Source organism: Podarcis muralis, chromosome 4, assembly GCF_964188315.1.
Source record: "Podarcis muralis chromosome 4, rPodMur119.hap1.1, whole genome shotgun sequence".
Lineage (NCBI taxonomy): Eukaryota > Metazoa > Chordata > Lepidosauria > Squamata > Lacertidae > Podarcis > Podarcis muralis.
In genome coordinates, this window is record NC_135658.1 from 66,541,722 (window position 1) to 66,565,782 (window position 24,061).

The window sequence follows — 24,061 nt, forward strand, 5'->3', positions numbered from 1 at the left end:
AATGAACTCAGGCTTGCTAGAGAGGTTAAAAGCAACAAAAAAGGCTTTTATGGGTATGTTCATAGCAAAAGGAAGAACAAAGAAACAGTGGGGTCACTCAGAGGAGAAGATGGTGAAATGCAAACAGGGGACACAGAAAGGGCTGAACTCCTCAATGCCTTCTTTGCCTCAGTCTTCTCCGATAAAGAAAACAATGCCCGACCTGAAGAATTTGGAGCAAATGATTCAGCAGAGGAAACACAGCCCAGAATAACTAAGGAGATAGTACAAGAATACTTGGCTAGTCTAGATGTATTCAAGTCTCCAGGGCCAGATGAACTGCATCCAAGAGTATTAAAAGAACTGGCAGATGTGATCTCAGAACCACTGGCAGTCATCTTTGAGAATTCCTGGAGAACAGGCGAAGTCCCGGCAGACTGGAGGAGGGCAAATGTTGTACCTATTTTCAAAAAGGGGAAAAGAGAGGACCCAAATAATTACCGCCCAGTCAGTCTGACATCAATACCAGGGAAGATTCTGGAGCAGATCATTAAGCAAACAGTCTGTGAGCACCTAGAAAGGAATGCTGTGATCACCAATAGCCAGCATGGATTTCTGAAAAATAAGTCATGTCAGACTAACCTGATCTCGTTTTTTGACAGAATTACAAGCCTGGTAGACGAAGGGAACGCAGTGGATGTAGCCTACCGGCATTTGACAAGGTGCCCCATGATATTCTTGTAAAGAAGCTGGTAAAATGCGGACTTGACTATGCTACCACTCAGTGGATTTGTAACTGGCTGACTGACCGAACCCAAAGGGTGCTCATCAATGGTTCCTATTCATCCTGGAGAAGAGTGACTAGTGGGGTGCCACAGGGTTCTGTCTTGGGCCCGGTCTTATTCAACATCTTTATCAACGACTTGGATGATGGACTCAAGGGCATCCTGATCAAATTTGCAGATGACACCAAACTGGGAGGGGTGGCTAACACCCCAGAGGACAGGATCACACTTCAAAACGACCTTGACAGATTAGAGAACTGGGCCAAAACAAACAAGATGAATTTTAACAGGGAGAAATGTAAAGTATTGCACTTGGGCAAAAAAAATGAGAGGCACAAATACAAGATGGGTGACACCTGGCTTGAGAGCAGTACATGTGAAAAGGATCTAGGAGTCTTGGTTGACCACAAACTTGACATGAGCCAACAGTGTGACGCGGCAGCTAAAAAAGCCAATGCAATTCTGGGCTGCATCAATAGGAGTATAGCATCTAGATCAAGGGAAGTAATAGTGCCACTGTATTCTGCTCTGGTCAGACCTCACCTGGAGTACTGTGTCCAGTTCTGGGCACCACAGTTCAAGAAGGACACTGACAAACTGGAACGTGTCCAGAGGAGGGCAACCAAAATGGTCAAAGGCCTGGAAACGATGCCTTATGAGGAACGGCTAAGGGAGCTGGGCATGTTTAGCCTGGAGAAGAGGAGGTTAAGGGGTGATATGATAGCCATGTTCAAATATATAAAAGGATGTCACATAGAGGAGGGAGAAAAGTTGTTTTCTGCTGCTCCAGAGAAGCGGACACGGAGCAATGGATCCAAACTACAAGAAAGAAGATTCCACCTAAACATTAGGAAGAACTTCCTGACAGTAAGAGCTGTTCGACAGTGGAATTTGCTGCCAAGGAGTGTGGTGGAGTCTCCTTCTTTGGAGGTCTTTAAGCAGAGGCTTGACAGCCATATGTCAGGAGTGCTCTGATGGTGTTTCCTGCTTGGCAGGGGGTTGGACTCGATGGCCCTTGTGGTCTCTTCCAACTCTATGATTCTATGATTCTATGCCTAACAGTAGTGTGACTGGGATGCTTTCTCATAAGGTCACTTAGCAAAACAGGTATTCCCAAAACACCAGCTGCACATTAATGTAGAGAGAAATATTTTATTTTTCGTAATCGTGAAAAAAGCACCTGGCACAACTTGGGTGTGTGTGTGTGTGTGTGTGTGAAAATACACATTAGGCACCTTAATACGAAGCACTGTTTGGTTCATTAAATCAAATTGACCCTGTAAAGGACAGAGGGAAAACTATTGGGCAAAATACTGCTTGTTCACACTGTAGCCAGTGACAGTGAGTGGTAAAACAAAAATGAATGTTAGAATGACATCTTGACACTTTCTATCCTAAACTTCTTCCTTTTCGATTTATAAAGAGAGAATTTTGCGTCAATTTATTAGTTGAGATGGAAGAAATAGTACAGACCACAAGTTCGATAGATAATTAAAGGGATTGTTGTCCTCAGTTTTGTGTAAGACATACACCCATAATAGATGCTTGTTAAGACTCTTGTCTTTTGCCACTAGATGGTGCTGGTAAACTCTTTTGATGCACTACTGACGGAAATCGAATGGAGTTTTCCATCCCATTATTAAAGGAATGTTTAAGACAGCTATGGTGTTTTAACATTTAGATACACTGATGGAAGGGCTTTGCTTTCAATTCTGAATCCTTAGGATAGCTATGGAAGTGCAAAACTGCATGTTTACAGTTCACTTAATAATACGTACAGTGAACACCACACATCTACGGACAAGACCTACAGCCAGAAAAGCGAAATTTACTTGAGAACTCTAAAAAAAATAAGACACATAGCCTAGTATATTAAGCACACATATTTACTTAATTTATACAGAACTGAGTAGATAAAATTTCAGATTCACATTAGTGAAAAATCTCTACAAAATGTTCTTGAAAAGCAAAAACAAGACTGGCTATTTTATTCAGCATTTCTTTTTCATGAAAGCAGGTATGGGTTGTAAAAATAAAGCAGAGTGTTCGGCACAAACTAAATATCTGCATCACTTTTCACAGTTATTTCCATCTACAGTCTGAAGAGGTAGATTTTCTGCAACACCTGAGAACTGAACGGTAACATAACCAGGTGTAATAGAGAGAGGAGAACGGATTGGAAAGATACAGCCCCCAAGCATGTATTCAAATGCACTTAAGAATTACAAATGAAAAAGAGTGTTGGCTTTGAGGGTCCTGTGTGAGAATAGTTTAAGATTCTAGGGCTTAATCGGCAGATTTGAACCACCGGTTATGCAATAGGAAAAACAGTGCACTCCCCCCCCCCACACTGTACGCATCATTGCAAAAGGTATAAAGAGATGGACGGTACAAGGAACAGCCTTAAATTTAGCACATGATTACTGGAATTCGCACATTAAAGCAGCTGCCAGTGGTAAGCATGGGTTGTACAGGTGGAAGTACATTGGAAAAAAGAGCTGGAGAACAGCAGTGCAATTCCAGATCAGACAAGGACTGCGCTTATCCCATGCTGGCCCTCTCACTGGTCAATGTATGGAATGTCTTAAGATTTCAGGAAACAAAATTTAGTTCTACACTTAGAAAAGACAGGAACCAGAAAGAATAGTCAATTCAATTCAATTACTTTTAAGTATTAGTGGCCACAATCCTTAGGGTGTTTTTAGCTATAACGTGGAAGCAATTTTTAATGCACCGGGACCGAAAGTCTACTCTTCTCTAAAGAAAGCAAACGTTACACCAATCCTGGCTACATGCAAGGCAACCACATACATTGGGTTGGTGGGGTGGGATGGTTCAGATACACTGCAGTTTGGTCCTTCAAAATTGCATTCAGTTTCAAATTATTTACTATGACGTCTTTGCTTACACATATATGCTTTAAAGTATTGGACAAGGTTTTTTGTTTTGTTTTTTAAAGGAAACATCAGAAAATTTCTCTCCAGAATCAATTACAATCAAATTGTTATGACAGACAAAGCTCATTCTACCCTTCCTCACTATAAAACCTCCCACCAGCTTTGCTTTCTTTTACTGTACTTGAAATGCATACCAAAAAAGAAAAGGAAAAACTGCAAATGCACCTTATAAGGAATATTAACTGGCCAGTTTCCAAATTTGGTCACTGCAGATGCCAATTTGATTTTGCTCAATGGTATTAGGTAACATTCAGTAGGTGTGATCCAACCTTTATTTCCTTTCAAGACATCTATTTTCATTCTGTACATTTCATCAGGAAAAGGGTAGCACATAGCAACATAGCCTGAACATTCAAGTAATCTGCAACTCAGAGAGAATGGGTAGGCAAGGAGAGAACCTGCCAACAATTATGTGCTTGAGTCAGAAATCTCTTAAAAATGGAAACCAAATTAAATACCAGAAATAGGAGTATTTGCATTTTTCAAAACAACCAGCAACTAGAAAGCTACTAACTGCAAGGCAGAGTTAAACAGCAGCTTCTGACCTAGTAGCACTCTGCCTAACATTAACAAAGAAAACACTATTGGTCCCTGTCTTTTAAATAAATCAAAGAAACACAAGTCCAAATTATGGGAGTATCTGGGCTTTTCCAGGTCAATCTACATTCACAACACTAACCACAAACGCAACAGAAATAAAGTGGAGCCTCGCTTGCTGTATATTAGTTAACTGATGTGCCAAATCTACCAGGTAACCTATAGATACCAGAAGGCACTTTCGCTTACAGGTGTGTTTTATCTAGTCATACATTTTTATTTTACAAAAAGCAATAGTTGAGAAAACAGATCAGAGTATTCCCCCCTCCATCCCTAGACGACAAACTGTATTATCTATACTCTGACCTATCCTTGTTAAATAGGCAAGTAAGTTTTCATGGGAACATGTTTCCAGTCAAATATGTGCATTATGGTCTGCTGTACTGTCTATTAAAGGGACCAACAGATGGAGTGTTATTGGTCATTACACTCATTTTCAGTGATGAACACCTTTGTAGCTGTTCATTATTTCATGCTAATTAGGCACCAAACCTAGTGAAGAAATCATGGCAGAAAAAAGTACTTTTGCCTAGCACCCACAAACCAAAAACCCATTGCATTTTGTTTTATCAGACAAGCCACAACTACACACATGCATTTGTAGGCAGTAGGTTTTAACTAGTAAGGTTTTATCTCCAGGATGACGCAAAAGTGTGCTCAAAATGCATCTGAGTTTTGGTCGGTGGTTAATTGGACAAACTTTTAAGCGCCCGTTTTCTTCCCTTGTTTCTTCACTTTAACAGGTCAGGCAACAGTCTATGAATTGACTGTGCAGGACAATCCTGAGAAATATGTGAGTTGTACACCCTGTTTTCCAGTTGCAAAATTATATAGATTTCAAAGCTGTAGGCAAGACTGCAGCTACACTAAACCCTGTAAGAGTTTTTAGTTTTGTTCATATATGAATCCAGTAATGAGCTTCCACTGGCCATCACATCTCCAATTATAGTTCACTGTAGTATTTGGTCATTACAATTCAATACTAAGCCTTAATTCACTTAATAGAAGCAACGATTCCCTCCCCCCCCCCAAACCCCAAGTCTGCAACACTCTGGCCACAGTTGTTCCCCTGACATGATGTTAAATCTGTACACGAGTCTTAGATGACATGGTGATGTGTGCTATGGGGTCAGAAGGAAGGAATCTGCATGCATCCTTTATGAGTTCTATTTTAAAAAAAGAGGCAGATGTGCAACACAGTTGTGGAAAATTTATAGATAAGCTATTCAATAGCCGCTATGCAGCTTCCTGTACCAGGCAAGTTCTGTTCTAAGAAAATACAGATATGGTAGAAAAAGTAAGAAAATTTTCACCACAAAACTAAGAGTTACCACCACCAGTTAAAGTTATACACAAAATATATCTCTCAATACAGTGTTTACACTTTTAGTCAACAAAATCTGCAGTAGGAATGGAAGCCAGGCAAACAGTTTTTTCAGAGCCTTCATTTGCCACTGAAGATTCAGGATCTGGCTGAATTCCTTCTTGCGCTCCATTGGTAGAACTCCCCAGTTCCTCATGCGAATTGAGTGTGCATGACTGCAACACATGCACAGCTAGATCAACATCTGTTTCTCTTAAAGAAACCTGTTCCTTAAGAACTTCCACCTTCTCATTCAGCTCATTCCTTTCTGTTTGAAGAGCCCTGCACAGCTTTTCCAAACGCTCCAGTTTTATTTGGAAGCCTTTGTATTCTTTGTCCTTCACTGTTTTCTGCAGAAAACAAGCAAGAGATTGCACATGATGACATTTGTGTGACCTGTTTCTGATTATTCCTCTTGTTGCTGCGGATGCTGTAATATTATCTGCTCTTTTTATTTTAGGATTGCATGTTTGGTTGGTTTTCATTTATATATTGTTGTAACCTGCATTACAATGAAGAGCATGCTAGAAATACTTGAAATGTTCAGAAACAAGATAATAAATTATATGTTTAGGAGCATTAAGCAGGGCCCTCCCTTGTTTAACCAGAAGATATTAATAAAAGTGATTTGTATAAAAATAACTGGTAACTATTTCACAAGAGAAAAAGAAAGACAACAGGCAGTACAGAAGAGCTTCTGCTAGTGCAAGGACTTTCGGCTGTGAATCAGAACTTCGCCTCCCTCTGTGCAACCCCTAAATCTGTTCTGAGGTCCCACCAACCCTTTGGCGCAGATTTGAGAAGGGTGCAGGGGGTACATAGGGAAGGCAAGTTAAACTGCACTAGTGAAATCACTTAGCAGCATACACTGACCAATGTATTTAGAATATGATGGAAGACATCTATTCAAAATAAATTTGTTCACCAAGACAGCCAAATTATTTGTATGGATCATGACATCAACAAGCTTATCCACAAACATAATAAAATCTAAAGCCTTTCTCAGCTGCTTTTCTACAGTCTGCTTTCCAATGATGGGTTGGAGACCTGGTGGTTTTGATTCAACTTCACATTCTACAAAGCTATACAAAACAGGCTACCTGCATAATATATAAGGCACATTGGATTTTTAATCATGAAACCTAATACTCACTTCTTCAGCCATTTGCAAGAGAGCTTTGTTGTTGTTTTCCCATTTTGTGCGCCAAACTATTATTTCTTTTTCCAGTTTTTTTATCTTCTTGGTCATCTGAAATGTTAAAGTTATTGATTTCTTTTAAGCAAAAACATTTCACTACTTAAAACCAGGATGACTAACCTTTTGGTGACCACTAACTCCCATGAGCCTCAGGCACCAGCCAATCCTACCTTTTAAGTCTCAATGCCTCTTTATTCTTAAGTCACTCAAGCTCACTGTTTAAAATGAGATGTTAAACTGAAAAAAAGACATTACGGGAGGAATTCAACACAGTGCTAAGGTGAATGTTCCATCAGTAGGAGAATTTTCCCTTGTGCAATGGAACTTTCTCCCCTCTCCTCCCTACATGTTTCATTTAAAGGTTTTTGTTTTTGTTTTAAGTGCACTATACTATCTCCCACAAGACAAGCATACCAAGATCACTCAGTTATTGGCATTTTAGTAATTAAAATCATTAATAACTTTTAACGGTGGTGATTTCAATAATTAAGATGTGCACAGGCTAGCTAGGTCTCTTTCACAGTGCAATTCTATACCTCTTTTCTCAGAAGTTAAGTTTCACTGAGTTCAATGGGACTTACTCCTGGGTGAATGTATACAGGATTCGGCCACTGGGACTGGGAGGGCGAACCGCAGCAAGAGTCTATGGCAGGTGGAACCAACTCATTCTAGTTTTGTGTCTGTCCACCTCCCTGCTGCATTCCACAAGGGCAAAACCGAGGCTAAGGTGGAGGACTCTGACAGGAAATGCCAACCTTGGAGGCAGGCAGGTAGCTGGGAGCTGGATAAGGGGAGAGTAAGGTTGGTGGGGCACTGCCCCATTCACCCTCATGGACCAGCCACCACTGAAAAGGCTGCAGTCTTACTATGCTCTCCCCACTGTAAATGAATGAATGAGGCAGATCAGAAAATAATACATGTAAATAAAGTACCTTTTCCATCTCTTGCCTGAATGTTGTGAAAAGTTCGTTGCTCTTTGCCATTGTTGTCTGGAATTCTTCAAATTTATCCATGTAGAGAGAAAGCTGAAGGAGACAATGCTTAAGTCCTCTATACACGTGCAGTATTTAGAGTTACACATAAAATGCAGTAGCCACACACTGGAAATTCCATTATTTGGTAAACAGTGAAATATGTGATTTCAAAAGACTGAACTTCACTTATGTGACAATTACCTAAGAATGAGGTGGCTTTCAAAGCAGAACAGCATGCTAAAGGAGTTAAAAATAACGAGAATAAAGGATTCTTTGTTTTGCTGGGTTGTAGTCAACTAAGTCCTACTCATGAGTAGTCCCACTGAAGTGAACTGCTTTGAGCCCATCCCCCCCGAAGAACTTTTATCTAAGGTCTATTCACTCAAGTATTAAACTCAACCACCACCTATGCACATGCCCTAGGAAAAATCTTGCAAACTAGCCATTTGTTCTCCCACTCCTCTCTTAGAACCAAGAGATTAAGGATGCAATGCTACACACAGGTACCTGGGAGAAAGTTGCACTGAACTTAATGGTGCTTTCTCCTGAGTAGACGTGTGTAGGATTGCACTGTAGGCTACCTAACCCATCTTAAAGTAATACAAATTCTTTTATTTGCATAGTATGCAATAATGACGCAAAACTTGAAGTGGAAGGGAAGGTACTACAGGAATAACAAGTTCGTGAGTGGTTGAGCTGTCATGGGTGAACATATCTCATCAGTCCTCCACAAAACGTGACATGTAAATCCATCACAAACCTTTCAGGACACCACACAAGACATGTTTCTGCCAAAATCATTCTAGAAACTAAATTCCCAATTGAACTGCTTATTTGTGCCACTATTGACCAATATCTCTTTTACTTTAAGCTGCAGAATAAGGCATAGAACAAAAAAGCCAAGCCACTGGGTGCACAAAAATGGTTTTAATATTGTTAAGTCATTGCCAATATTATAGGTTAGTATGCAATTTGTTTCAGCACTGAGTTTCTCAGGGGTACTTTCCCATGCACTATTAGTAAGCACTGGAAAAACGAAGTAAATCCAGCAGCATTTAGATTTAGGCAGGGCACTACCAAACCAAGAACCAAGGCATTAGAACTTTTTGCCACAAGGTAGAACTTTTCCACGTGGCATCATGCAGTGGAGGTTCGTATTAAAATCTATTCTTGTTAGTGGGATCATCATACACTAGGAAAGTCTGATTTCTGAGACTTACCTAGCATGACATAAGAGCAGCCACTTAAAGTGATAAACCCACTCACAAGAATGGTTTCACAAGTACCTGCATTATGGCCCAAAAAACAGCCACCTTGGGGAAAAATAATAGTCCTGTGAATTTGCCAGAGACCAGCCAAAACGTACCCAGCACCATCAGAACAAGAAATGAGTTAATATACTGTTTTCTAACAATAACAATAATAATGGGCTCAAGCTAGTGCAAAGATTTCCCCTTGTGCAATAGAACTACTCCCTCTCCTCTCATGTGCCCCTCCCCAAATCTAGCTGGAAAAGTTGAGGGGAACACCAGAACAGATTTAGGGGGCTAGGTGAACAGGAAGCTACTCATTATCTCAAGAGTTCACCAATCTTCCAAGGGGGGTGGAATTTCCCAACTGTTTTATCTTCCCTTTCCCAGGGGCTTCTTGTGGGTTTCCAACTTATTTCACTGATTTGCTAGTTTCTGGAAATGTTTTAGAAATTCTAAGAGAACAAATAATTCTCTCAACCAAGTTTGTAACTAAGTGATTAACATCCTTAATGCAGCAAATGTTTAAATTAGTTTACCTGCTGTTTTAATTGAGCTTCTTGCTGTTTCATCTGTTCACACTTGTGTCTAGACTCAGTAGCCTCTTTTAGCAGCTGAAGAGGAAGAAAAATTGTATTGTCTCTACATTACCTTTATACCAAAGAAAGCACATCATCTACATTTTGCTAAGCCTTTATTCTTCCTATTTTATGTAAGAGATTTTAAACAAAGTTATTTATTGGCAGAAGATGAAGAAACTTACCAGCCGGCATTCAAATTTAGAGTCATTTTTTCAAAGTCAATTAGAACAAATGTATTTGTTTTCTTAAGGTCAATTAAAGTGGTGATACATGAGAGAGACAAATTTACAAATAAATTCAAAAATATGAACATATTTAGCCAGTCTTACTGTATTTGGTTTTGTTTAGCAGTTCCTATTAACACTACTGCAGATTTTTACTCCTATATAGGATATAGTATCACTGGTTACTATATCCTAACTACTGGAGATTCTACAACAATACTGCAAATTTTTCTCTGCAAAGGCAAAGCTTTGGTTTTGAATGAACATCACTGGAAAGATGTTCTGAGTTTACGTGCACTGAAGAATTTAATGCACCATGGATCACACAATGTGATGATCTGGTGTTCGGAAACATACTTTAATTGTTCACTAAAAATACACAGTTTTTGTTGAGTAACTACAGAATATCTGTTCAAAATATTTTGAATGTATGGAATTATAAATATGTTAATCTAAAGATTTTCTTGTAGCAGTTTTTCTTAATGCTCCCATAAAACTGCTAGGCATCCCAGCCATCAAGAGTTAACACATCTGTATTTCTTCCGAGCAGAAGAAAAAATAATGGCATGTAGAAATGCATTACTAAGCTGCTAAGAGGTAATGAGACCAACAAGAAACAAAGCTGCATATGCAAGTATACCTGAAGGAGCGTCACCAACCCCATCGTTCAGCCCGGAGAGATCCAGGGCCTTCTGGCAGTTCTCACACTGCAAGAAGTGAAGCTACAGAGAACTAGGCAGAGGGCCTTCTCAGTAGTGGTGCCCACCCTGTGGAATGCCCTCCCATCAGATGTTAAGGAGATGAGTAATTATATAACATTTAGGAAACATCTGAAGGCAGCCCTGCTGGAGGCTGCCCAGAGTGGCTGGGGCAACCCAGTCAGATGGGTGGGCTACAAATACATGCATACATAATTTTTATTATTTATATATTATACATTTTACTGCTACAAATTTACTCCATGCCAGTGAACTGTGCAGAAGTTGCCAAACTGCCCATTCTAGAGGACTTATGACCTATACAGATTACTGATAAGTTTGCTAACATACAGTAAGCACGAGACAGAACATTCAAATGGAGCAGTTTACCATTTGTTCTAGTTATAGTTTCAGGCCTAAAACGCATTACTGTACCAAGTTACTACCAGAGAGAAAATTCAGGCATATCCAAATACTTTTCTTGCAATCAGAAATACTTACAAACTCCCTCTCTCTCTGATGCTTCTCTTCTGCTTCTTTTATTAGCTGAGTTGTCTGCTGAAGCTTGGCATCCACCAGCTGCTGTTGCAGTTCTTTATGCTTGAAGACTTTGTCCATGTGCTAGAAGAAAGCATGAATGTTGGTGCCATCAATACCTAGTAAACCTTTTCAAAAGATTCAAAACTGAATTTGCATATCAGACTTTTTTATTTTTTTAACTTTAAAGGTATCCTCATGTTCATCATGGCTCTTACCTGGTTTAACTAACTGGCCACCACCACATACGGAAAACCATGCTTAACCTGGAAAACACCTGCTAGCAGTTTCGACACCATCATAAAACCCTTGAAATTGAAGTGACAACCACCAACGTAGGACTGACAAAACACATGCAGGCTGTAATCCTATGCACACTTAGTAACCCCGCTTAACAGTGTAGGCTTACTTCTGAGTAAACATGCACAGGATTACACCATTAAGCAACAGGTGCTGCACATACACCCCACAAACATAAATTCCGATTCTAACACACAATATAGTAATCTGCGGCACTTCAAAAACAAGTAAGCAGAAGTGGGCTTGAGGAAAAGTTTAATAGCTTGACTTATAGTAGAGGCTTTTTTATTTTATTAAGGAGCAGGATCAAAGACTGAGAAGTACCGCCATCAAGATGAAACGTAGATAACCAGAAGCTGATTTCAAACAGTATTGTTTAGCAACATTAACTCTGTAAGACACACTATACAGTGGATTATTCAATACTAAATAGAACAAGCAGTAACTGAAGTTTTGAGAGGATGGTAAAGAAAATAATAATAATAATAATAATAATAATAATAATAATAATAATAATAATAATATAAAATTATTATTATTATTATTATTATTATTATTATTATTATTATTATTATGCCATTCAGAGTTTCTATTTAGTTAACTGGTGCAATTTAAACACTGTGAAATTTCAATAAGAGTGTCTTATGGATCCCCGAAGGAATGCAATAGCATTTTTAAAATGTAAAATGGAGAACATCTGTATGTGTTCACTCTTAAGGTAACTCTTGGACTGGTACTTTCTCTCAGCCCAATTTACCATGTGTACCACCCCCTTGCTTCCAGGAGGAAGGGCAGGACAACGAGAGAGGGTTTGATTTAGAGCTGCACCGAGCAAAACATGGGACAATACTATGGAAGAAAGCAACATTTGTGAATTCTTTCTTCCCCTGATACCTGCTGAAAATCTGACTGGAGGGCAGGGTAATGGACCCTCCATCACAGAGTAAGAGATGACATGGGGTGCTGCGGGTGGAAAATAATGGCCCCCCTTGTTCCTTCAGCAGAGCCTCCACTGGAGCTCTGCCCTCTCTGTAAATTGAAGGAACTGTTCCATTCGCTGAAAGGCAACTCTGGATACAACCCAGTGTGTCTGAAAGAGCCAGAACCTGTGGCCTTCCAGATATTGCTGGACTGCATCTCTCATCAGCCCCAGTCAGCATGGACAAGGATTATAGTCAAGAGCACAGGTGGAGGACCACAGGTACCCCACATTGCTATATAGAAACATTGTATAGATCAAACATTTGCTCCTAAGTTGAGGTAAGTAGAATTTGTATTCCTTTCTGTATTTCTTTATAGTGTGCAGGTACTGCATCTTATGTAGTCAAGCTTTAAATGGTGTCTCCTTCCTTCTACGTGTAACCTTTGATTATTAATTACTCTGTCAAATGCATTTCCTGCAGTCAGAAGCCACTGCATCACATTCAAACCTAAGAGTAAATATGTTCATGTGAGATAATTTATCATCAACCTGTAATATTCCAAAATGGAATGCTACTGAATAACAAAGCAATGTCTAAAACAGCGAAGGACTAATAAATCCACTTACTTCTTCTCGCAGTGTATATTGTTCTACAAGTTTCTTCAACTTCTCTCCTAATTCAATATTTTCCTGGCGAAGCTTTGCATTGTGTATGCCATGCTGTTCCAGCTGTGCCTGAATTTCATTTAGTGTGATCTGGAAGTGGGCAGTTGCTTCTTTACGTCTCTCTTCCTCTTCACGGGCTTGTTGCATGTTCTCTTCCTTTTACCAAGAGAGATTAAAGCAACGTGTTTTTACTAATTATTTTGGACAACAATAAAAAAAAAAATCAGGCCAATGTCATCTTAATGGTTTAGTCCCTTGGAATGGATGCTAGCTTCCACTTCTCTGGAACAATTTGCCTATAAGACACATGAACATGCACCGTTTTGCTCTCCAACCAGTATATAGAAGCTTCTCAGTAGGTTTTGTTGCTGAGGCACAATTATTAAGTTATACCTCTTGAACTGGAGAAGTGGTGGCTATGAGCTTGAATCAGCAAAAGAAAGCAGCTTATAAATGAATTATTTTCCACGTACCAGCAGCTACTAGCACTAGACAGTTATTGTCACTTCATTTGCAAAATAGGCTGGCTTCTACTGAAGCAAGCAAGTCTATATTTTGGGGGAACAAGGAGCTATCAATTGTTTTCCACAGCAGGGCCTTTGCCGTTGTGCTTCCACCCCTCTGCCTCATGAGAATCAATAGTCACCACAAGATCTACACCAACACCCAGCATGAGGTCCAACTTTCTATTCTTGCTCCTGCCTTAAATATGCAGACAGGCTCCTGCCTCCACTGAAGTACAAGCGCACAGTATGCAAATAACTCTTTTATCTAGAACCAGGCTGGTCAAACTTTGTGACTGAGAGGTCTAGTAGGACACCCTAATTTTTACTTCTACTTAACTTCAACCATCAACAAAAGCGAGTAGTAGCACATTTCCATGAATTAAGGGCTGATCTAACTGAAGAATCAGGTTGTTTTTTCCAGAACAGTTGCACGTCACTACAGCTACATCCCAAAGTGCTAACAATATCATAGCTTTAACTTCAGGATGGAATAAGGGAAGGATACAATTCACACTTGGAGTGATGCTATCTCCACAGGAGCTAGGAAGAGAACAGTATTGCCTTGCCCCCCCATCTCCTCCCCCGCTTGATCAGAGCACAAGAACTTAAGAAACTTCCTTATACTGAGTCCACTGGCCCATCTAAACCAGTAGCAGTGAGTCCTCTGGCAGAGGGGGGTTGAACCTGGGACCTTCTGCATGCAACGATGTGCTTTACAACTAGTAATGGCCTTTCCCCAATGTGCAATTTGCTAGGACTCTATGGGATACTGCATCACACAGACTAGACTTTGTAATGCAGCAGGAGGCACCAGCAGATCTCCTTAAATGGGGCTGAGGCGTCTTTGTTACTTAGAGAACTAATCTCCCCAAAGGATGCTAGGGAGTGTCAGGGAGAGTCAAAAACTGATTTCCAGAGCTGGGAACAGGGAGGGAGGGGTGGACATTCCCCCCCTCCCTTCGCTCTTGTTAAGTTTTTTGATGATGTGAGAACAGTCTTTAATATCCTGAGAATGTTGGGAGGAGGTGAACCCCCCCACACAGCTGCCTTCCTCAGTTGTGGAGGATAGTGCTGGATACCTTCTTTGATGTTTGACATTGTTTTGAGAAAGTGAAGCATTGGGAGGGGGTGGCTAATGGATGATCTGCACGTAACCAGTCTTGGAAGCCACACAGGCTATCTATAAAATTGGACAGTTTGGGCAGGGTTTTTTTGAAGCTCGTGCATGGACTGATCGGCTGCAGGGCCGTGCAGACTGAAGCTACCTGGGGGAGTCGCTTTGCCGCTTCCTGAAGGCTTCCAAGTAGCAGACTGAAGTGCTTGCTTGGTATGTATATATTGCTTGCTGTTTTGGAATAAAATCTTTAAATCTTCTCACTCACTTGTGTATTTTGTATTGCTTCTGAATCTCATTATAAAAGAACCACCTTGCCTTTGGCATGACAATACCCCATACCACCCTTCTGTATGCTGCTTAATCATCTCAAGTGCTCTTACTACTACATCCTTGTCACACTGTACTTGCAATAATTCATTGCATCCAATATGGGTTTAGAGCTGGACACAAACTGAGAGAAGCCCACCTGCTTTCTAGCCTCTTATCCCTGCGTCCCAGTGTAAAATGTATTAACAACCTTGTTCAGAGACACATTTCCAGGGGATAACCAGCAGTCAACTTCTAGAGGTTCAAGCATCTTTGCTATAACATAGCATCAAGGAATAAACTAAACTGGTGCTCAATAGACTGTGTTTCCATCCACTCCCAATTGTTTTCCATTTTGCTATACTATTGTTTATATATTCCAGCAGCCACCCTATTTTTAGAAAATCATATTGCTCTCAGAATCTGCTTCATGTACTATCGTATCAAACTGACCTTTAAAGTTTTATTATGGCGTTGAAGCTCACGACAGAGAGATTCCAGTTTGCTGCGTGCTAGAATGGCCTTGCTGTGCTCACTCTGCAAGTGGACCTTCTCTTTCACAACCTGTGCTTGTTTCTTCTGCAACATCTTCATTTGCCTTTGAACATTTCGGCTCTCCTCCAACTAAATGAGAAAAAGAAGAAGAGGTTAAAAAAACCACCAACCTATTCCTTGCCATTACCCTTTAGAACTGAAGTGGTTTTCTGTAGCTACAGTCTCCAACGGATTGCATTTGTTTTTAATCAATCAGATAAATAGGCCATAAGCCAACAGAACCAGAACCTCACAATCACAACTTGCTACAGAATCATAAAATTGTAGAAATTGAAGGGAGCCTGAGGATCATCTAGTCCAACTCCCTGCAATGCAGGAATATGCAGCTGTCCCATATGGGGATCAAACCTGCAACCTTGGAGTTATCAGCACCAAACACTAACCAACTGAGCTATTCACTTGGATTATGTTTCATTTCATTATAAATGAGCATAATCAAATCCAGGTAAGATTGAGGTCTGCTAGGGCCTCTTATCCAGACTGGAGAGATCTACAGTGGTACCTCTGGTTGTGAACGGGACCCGTTCCGGAGGCCCATTCGCAACATGAAAAGAGCGCAACCTGAAGCGCCGTATCTGCGTAGGTGCATGGCGCAATTTGGTGCTTGTGCGCATGCATGAGTGGCGAAACCCGGAAGTAACCCTTTCTGGTACTTCTGGGTCGCTGCGGGAAGTAACCTGAAAGAACGTAACACGAAACAAACCTAACATGAGGTATGACTGTATTTTAAAGAAGAGGGTCAACACCTCCCAGTTATTTTAGTTTGCAATCTTTGCTACCCTTGTAGTATAACTGGAAGCTTGGACTGTGGTGATGGCCAGGTGTCCTTACCCCCATCAACTCAGCCACCACACAATGCATACACCTATAACCAATATTCCTCTTTACTTCTGAACTAGCTTCAGAACAGGATTCACAATGCTAGTTTCTTTTAGAATCTTGTGACTTTGGAATCCACAATTCTTTCTTCTTTCCACATTGTCCTTCCATGACTTGAGGCAAATTTATCAGCAAATCTTTTAGAACTTTTTGTCTGACAAGACAATAAGTGCACATAGACAACCTCTCATATGTTGACCTTCATCTATAGAATTCTTTACTCAAGATTTGTTACATTCTAAACATTTTCTGAATTGAATACACAGCAGATCTGGGGTGTGTGCAGGGGGAAGGAGAAGAAGGGGAAGACCTGTTGCATAAGTAGAAGTCCAGTCTGCTGTCACGCGGACATGTTGGATATAACCCAGGAACTAGGGTCATGATCCCACATAAACAGAAATTGCATACACTCTTTTCTCAAAGAATTATCCATTGTGCATGCGAGAGGGAACAGGCAATCTTGCAGTCAACAATACAGCTGAATGATAGCTGGTGTCTTGACTAAAAACACCTAGCCAAAGCACATGTAAATACCATTTCCTCTGTATTTATACATATTCCAATTACAGCTTGGATGTGGAACCTATGACTGTCCAGTTGCTGCTGCACTAAATTGCTTCTGAGTCACAGGTTTCCCACCCCTGAATTAGAGTCTTTGAATGAAGCAGCAATAGGGGCAACAGAAAGTATAGTTCTGCTTCCTCACCTTTATCAAAACCAAATAATGTCTTAACATGCAACCAGGAGCTTAAAAAGTTCCCGCACTTTTGAGAGGACAGTGCCAAATAACTTACATAAAAAAATATTTTTTCCATGATCCCGTTATAATAAGCTTTAACCAGGGTGATATTAAGCAGTATAGAAACGGTGCAAATAACAACATTAAGATGTTTAATTGTTCTTGACATTTCAATCTGTTTCTATTGGTTGTAGGAACATTCAAAGGAATGAAACTCCAATGCTAAGATACCTAGGCATGTTTACAAAGTTAATTTGCAACTACAGAGAAAGCATGTGACTTTAATTGTAGTACATAATTACCAGATCAGCATATTTCTTGCAGAGTGCAGCCAACTTTTCTTCCGGAGTAGCAAGAGTATTTAAAGCTTGCATCAATAAGAGTACTTCTTTCCCTACAGACCAAGAAGAAAAGTATTTTAGAAGTATTACCAGAACATTTTGTGCTCTGAGTAACATATGTTGATAGTAGAAAATGGAACATTTATAATTATACCTAGAAAATGCAAAGTATTAGGCAATTATCAACAAAAAAAGCAACAAGAACTTCGGTACAATACAAGGCCAGATTACTGAAAAAGGACCTAAGAAGTTTGATACAGTAGGAATACTGGACATTTCTTAGGAACTCTACTTCAAAGGCAAAGTGATGAAACAGAGCAAGGCATTCTTCAAAGTACCATAAAAAAAACATAAGAGCCTTGCTGTATCAGGCAAAAGGCATATCTGGACCAGGATCCTATTCTCACATTGCGAACCAGAGGCCTATGGGAAGCCCGCAAGCAGGACTTGACTACAAGGGTGATTTCCCCACTTCTGATTCCCAGCATACTACCTCCAACACTGAAGGTAGAGCATAGCTTTATTCTCCAGTTGTCAGAATGTCTCATCGTTTTCTAAAATTAGATTTGATAAAGCAAAGGGGGGGAAAGCAAAGAACAAGGCAGCAGAAGAACCTTCTGTTGGGTGTCCTAATCCCGTGATCAGAACAGTGAGAGGGAGTTAGGCTTGAGTGGAAGTCTCTATCTGCCAGGTTCTGCTCAGGGGGGGGGGGGGTACTCCACTAGCACAGAGGCCTCCACTGTGACTACCAAAAGCACAGGATGTTGAAAAGCTATTGCTGATACAAACTACCATAGGGTTCCAAAACAGGGGATAGATCAGGGACAGGGATGTATCCACCTGATCCTAAGCCAGTCATTTTATTAGAGAAGGGCCTGATCTGAGCATGTCTCCTGCACCAGACTAGAGCTGCCACAACAAAGACTCCCTCTCCCCACATACACATCTTCTTCAGTCCTAACTGGCAGGGCTATAGCAGAGGATCCACTGGCTCACACGACCTTAGCCCCTCTTTTGATTGCTTTGCTAAGTATGTTATCAAGAAATGTAAACAAGTGTTTTATTTTTTCAATGCTGGACAACCTAACTTCAAAAGTCAATGTTCAATTATTTATCCTGGTTCAGCACTGTCGTATACCTAAGGTTTTCTCTTTGCCCTTCTCACTTTCTGGGTCTTGCTGGCCATCAGGTGGGTCAGTACGAGTCTCTTCTCTTCCAGGGGTCTCCTCTCGCAATTCCTGAGGGCAGAATGCTGCTCCCAACACATTTCTGTTTCTGGGAATAAAATCCTCTGCCTCCTCCAACGCACCTGCATTTTCCGTGCCATCGCAATTTGTATCTGAATGTTGCAACATTGTATTCAGCGCAGGGCACTTGCTGTTCCTCAGCTGCCGGTCCAGGCTGCTCCTTCCAAATTTACAGTTTTGCGGTTCTTCCTCAGTAAGCAGCATATGCTTTGAAGGGAGAGAAAAGAGCTCAGGTTACCCAGGCGGAAAAGACCCATTTGTATTTCGTCCCGAGATTAACACACATTGACAAAACCCCATATACAGTGGTACCTCGGGTTAAGTACTTAATTCGTTCCGGAGGTCCGTTCTTAACCTGAAATTGTTCTTAACCTGAAGCACCAATTTAGCTAATGGGGCCTCCTGCTGCTGCGCCGCCACTCGATTTTTGTTCTCATCCTGAAGCAAAGTTCTTAACCTGAGGTACTATTTCTGGGTTAGTGGAGTCTGTAACCTGAAGCGTCTGTAACCCGAGGTATCCCTGTACTGTATTACGTGTTATTTGTTTTTTACAAATGACATAGCAGCAGGCTAGGAATGCCAGAGCAAACCCTTCTAGTTAACCGCGCCTCGGTACAATCCCTCGCGGTACAGTCCACTTCTCCTGAAAAGAGCTGAGGATCGTGCGGGGCAGAAAGAGCGCGGCGGGAGATGCTACCCGCCACCGGAGAAGGTCCCTGACAAGCGAGGACCGGGAAGGGACGGCGCCGAGAGACGGGGGACGACGACCGGCGCCTTTTGTCCCGATGCGCGGCTGTTGCTCAGCTGAGCGCGCGAGGAGAGCGCGGCGGGAAGCGGTTTACCTGCTCCGCCATCCGCCTCGTCCACCACCACCGAGGACCCGAGGAACCTGCGAAGCCGGAAGCTGGCGCAGGGGCTAGAAGGGCGCCAAGGGGAGGAGGAGGGATTTCCGCTCCCTGCTGCTTAAATACCCGGCTATTGCCGGCGCTCCGTCGCGTGCGCCCCGGTGGGCGGGGCTTGGGCGCGCACGCGGGAGAAAGGACGTCAGAGGCATCTGCGGCGCCGGCTGCCGGCGAGGAAAGCGCAGGCCAAGCGGGGGCTGCTTTGGGGACAATGGAGTTCCATCCCCAAATGGGAGGGCAGCCCAGGTTTTTTTTTAAAAAAATGTGCACACACCCGCTCTCTCAGCGCCATGGGGAATTTCGAAACAAAAATTAGTTGCACGTTTATTTGAAGTTCATTTAAAAGGAAGCCTGATGCCGGGTTTATTTTTTGGAAAGAGGCTTTCTTAATAGCTATCGGAATGTCCCGCAGGGGAAATGAATGTAACAACTGTTCAAACCCGACGGCTCAATTACTCTGCAGTTTAAAAACCTTATAACAAATCAGCAATATGCAGTTTCAGCATTTGAAAGATTCCATCAGCACACTCGATGGTATTTGCTTTGCGGGTAAGGGGAGAGATGCATGGTTAACTGGGCTCCAGCTTTAGGAAACAAGCTACGGATTAGGTTGGGAAAGTTTATGGAATATTGACCACAATTTTTATTGAAATAGGGTCATAAAGGGAAATTAAGGTAATGAAAATATATGATGCTCTACTTATTAGAAAAGAAAAAGCTATTAATTTAGCCTGTTGGAATCTTCGGTAAAGACTGGCCAAAAAAAAGGAAGAATGAAAATAGAACTTCTCTTTTCCTGACAAACTGTTGCGGCACAGGGAAAAAAAGGACAAGGAACCAACATTTTGTGACAGCACCAATATTTCTATATGCAAAATATTGGGAGACTTCTGAGCATATCATCTTAAACAGAAAAGGTCTTGTGGGAATTTTCATCTATAGTTAAATGACCTAATTAAGGGTCAAAGAAACAAGTGGAGAAAGCTTGCTAAAATGTGGTCATTCTTTAATTTTTGTACAGTAAAATCAATCTACAGCAAATGCACAATTATTGTTTCAATGTTAGATTTATCTTGTTTTACCTAACAATATAGAGTTTGGTTATGGATTATATAGTCATTATTTGTATATTTATCCTGATGTAATTTTGCTTCCAATCCATATTTAAAAGCTATCTAACAAACTACGTATTCATACATCAAGAATAAAGGGCAAACTGTTAAAAAGGTAGGGTCTGAGCCATCGTTTTCCATCTGTATAACAAAATTTCCCCCTTCTTTTATCTGGAGCAAAAGCAAAATTTATACCATACTGGAGTTCATGGCTGTGCTAAGATACAAACTTTGACTATGCTAAATAATACTGGCTCTGCAGGCTAGGGGCCTGTGGAAAGATATTCTAGGTAGGAGAATGATATGAAGCATGTGATTTAATGCTAAGACTGCAGCATTGTCATCAAACTATTACAAACAGTTGCTTTTCAAAGCATGTTTTAAATACTCCCCTACCCAGCAACTGAGCAAACAGTATACAAACAACCCCTGATTTGCACAGGGCTTGTGTTCTGCATCATCATGCATGTCGGTAGATCGCGCAGAAGCCTGACCTGCTATCATTTGGGTTTGAAAACATGACACTTGCTTTGAGCACATACAAAATTGTCATCCCCTGTACTTCTAAACGGCAGTGACATTTACACATATTTTTAAAGCAATTACATTAAACTACAGCTCTTCACACAAAAGCATGGTCTCTCAAATTATTTATGGTCTGCAGTAATCTATGTTAGATGTTACCAAGATATTCCTGTCCATTATGGAAGTGAATATATTTCACACAAGAATAGCTAGTCCAGAACATACCTGTTGTTGTCTGGTATGAACAGAAAGAACCATCTTTTAAAACTTCACAGAATTCTTATGTGCTTAAGGACACACATTAAATTTTTTGTTTTTGATATTTTAAAGTTTTAAATGTTGCAGCCTGCTCCCATAGGAATCTACCTTTTGAGACCTTGGATGTCTCTATGTGCCGCTACCTTCTGAACTAAGGTGGGTGGCTACAAGAGACAGAGCCTTTCTTTTGAACTTTTCCAACCTTCCTTGAGTTTTAAGAACCAGTTAAAATTTTGCTTTTAACCATTTGGTGAGATTTGAAATGGCTGTTGTTGCTAAAGCTCACTGTCTAGTCAGATTTAATATTAATAAATTATTCTTCTGCAGCACAATCTACTTAAAAGTCCTACTGAATTCAATGTGGTTAACTCCCCTCTAACTAGGGTGAGGACTGCAGTCTTGCTTTATTATCCGGTTGTTGCTTTTATTATATGTTGTAAGCTCCCTGTTCAGTATGCAGGATTAATTCATTTTACATAAGCATAATACTGGGAGAAGTAAAAGGTGTCTTCCCCTTTCCCATATTTTGCACACTTCACATCTCAGATATGTAGCAAAATATAGCCAAACACCCTTTTTCACATGTTACATTTTACTGGTATTTACCACCCCACATAAGCAAAATTTTCTTCCAATAGTACATAATAGATATCCAAGCAAGTACTCAAGTCTTTTTTGTTCACTGTAACAAGTGTCCCGCTGTCCTTGGACAAACCTGATTAGCAACCAGTCTTCTAACTCTAAGATTTGCTTTGGCAAGCAGGGTCATGTCATCAAGCCATCTGCTCTTTTAGGCTCTGGATCAGGAAAGGCCAGAGGAAAGGCTTCCTTGGCTGCTGCACAGAGGACTCCTGAGTGACAGTGTCCAAGCCAGCATATTTCCACTTGCCTTTCATGAAGGACATGTTGTATGGATGGCTTTCTTGCCCACTGCTCAAACCAACACACACATCCCAGCCTGTTTTTCCAACGGAAAAAAATTCACAGGGGCTTTTAGTGTTGCTTTTGGACAAAGCTGTTTCAATGCCTTTGTCCATCCTTCTTACCTTTCTATACTGACCTAGGGCCTTCGCAGTTGCTGCTGGGCACCAGCGTGTGAGAGAGAAGCAAAAACAACGATCCGCATTTTTGGTTTGGCTAAAAGAGGCAGACAGGCAACCAGTGCGTGCCCACACATAAGCTCGCAAGGCTACCTTCTGAACCAGTGGCGTAGCGTGGGTGGTCAGCACCCGGGGCAAGGCAAGTAATTTGCGCCCCCTAACCCGTGGATTTGCGCCCCCTAACCTGTGGATTTGCCCTAACCCCAGATGTTGTGCCCGGTGCGGCCGGCCCCCCCTGCACCCCCCACACTACGCCACTGTTCTGAACAGGTGTTTGTTAGCAACGCCTGGGAGATCCGTATGGCAAACCCATATCGATATGATTTTGTTGTATCTGACTCCCATCCCTCGCCAGGAAGGAGGGCTGGAAAATATTAATATCACCTTGCGCACAAAATCCTATTAAGAGACATCTCTTCCTGCTGCTGCAGTCGTTACGACTTTGTGCGGCTACGCGAGAACGGCCTGCCGGCCCTTTGGCGGGGAAGTCATAACGCCCCGGGAGAAAGAGAAACGCAAGAACCGGATTAGCTGAACTGTCGTTTACCCAGCGGTCGCCACGGGCAGCCCACCTTCGGTTCCTGTGCCCCGAAACGTACTTGAAGCCCTCACCTCCCCAAGGGCGTCTGCCCCGAGTCGCCACACACCCAAGAAGAGCAGGCGCGCGCGACGCTCCTGGGGGCACCGTGCCCCGTTTCCTCAGGGAGCCCTTCGAGAAGCCCCTTGCCGTTTCCACTACGCCACGGGGCAGCGGCCGCGTGGAGAGCAGGCGCCCCTGGCTCGCGCAACGGAGAACGGTAAGGGCGGGCTCTTACCTCAGAGCCGCCTCCTGACGCCCGCGCCGCCTCCTGTCCCTCTCGCTCCTCCTGCGGCTGTGCAGGGCTCGGTCCGGTCCCCACAGCGCGGCTGCCGTCGACACACGCTAGCTCAGCTCTGCGCGCCGCCATAGTGTGACGGTAATACCCAAACAAGCCGGCCTACGCCGGAAGCGCCTCCTCTCAGCCAATCACCGCCCACCCTTTCCCGTCATGTGACTCAGAAGAAACGCCCACCGCTTGGGCCCGGGTGAAGAGGCTAGTGAGGGAGCGAGCCTAGGACTCGCTGAAGAGGCGGCCGTGAGAGCAGCTTCGGACTACAACTCCCAGCATGCCCTCTCGCTTTCCCTCCCGCCCGCATTGCTTCGCGGGAGTTGTAGTCCAAGGCGCGCTTCCTTCTCTCGCTGGTAGCGGCGGGGTGCGCACATGTCCGCTGCGGGATGCCTTCCGCTCTTGAGGCGCTTTCTCAGCAAAGCGCCCCACTCCAGGCTGGGGTGAGTCCACTTCATTTTCAGGAGTTGTTTTGTAATCCTGGACAGGCATTCCGACGTTTCCTGAAGCTGGTAAACGTGGAATGCTGGCGGGTGAAACCCTGGTCTCTCAAGGGGTGGGGCAATTCAGTGTGAAC

General features: G+C 42.1%; 2 protein-coding genes across 5 annotated transcripts in view; one reads left to right on the plus strand and one right to left on the minus strand.

The window, feature by feature from the left end:
* Window positions 1–2,634: 2,634 nt before the first annotated feature.
* On the minus strand, window positions 2,635–23,594 carry TXLNG (taxilin gamma). 3 transcript variants are annotated; one of them, XM_077927487.1, is made up of 10 exons: window positions 23,434–23,594; window positions 18,784–18,928; window positions 17,436–17,527; window positions 15,414–15,584; window positions 12,993–13,187; window positions 11,108–11,227; window positions 9,643–9,717; window positions 7,812–7,904; window positions 6,835–6,930; window positions 2,635–6,031 (listed from the first exon to the last, which is right to left on the minus strand). In XM_077927487.1, the coding sequence occupies exons 1-10, from the start codon at window positions 23,563–23,565 to the stop codon at window positions 5,705–5,707; spliced, it is 1,446 nt and encodes a 481-aa protein (XP_077783613.1). In that variant the 5' UTR covers window positions 23,566–23,594; the 3' UTR covers window positions 2,635–5,704. The 3 variants fall into 3 exon arrangements, with proteins under 3 accessions (XP_077783613.1, XP_028583442.2, XP_028583441.2); XM_028727609.2 differs by having other exon boundaries at window positions 18,613–18,928; XM_028727608.2 differs by lacking the exon at window positions 23,434–23,594 and adding an exon at window positions 19,564–19,685 and having other exon boundaries at window positions 18,613–18,928.
* A 193-nt stretch (window positions 23,595–23,787) lies between these two features.
* The window catches only part of CTPS2 (CTP synthase 2), a 63,806-nt gene continuing 63,532 nt past the window's right edge, over window positions 23,788–24,061 (plus strand). The window contains exon 1 of one of the 2 annotated variants that reach the window (XM_028727601.2): window positions 23,788–23,927. In XM_028727601.2, coding sequence (XP_028583434.1) covers window positions 23,860–23,927 — 68 coding nt within the window. In that variant the 5' untranslated portion in view covers window positions 23,788–23,859. The remainder of the gene's footprint in view (window positions 23,928–24,061) is intronic. The other variant, XM_077927486.1, reaches the window with a different exon arrangement.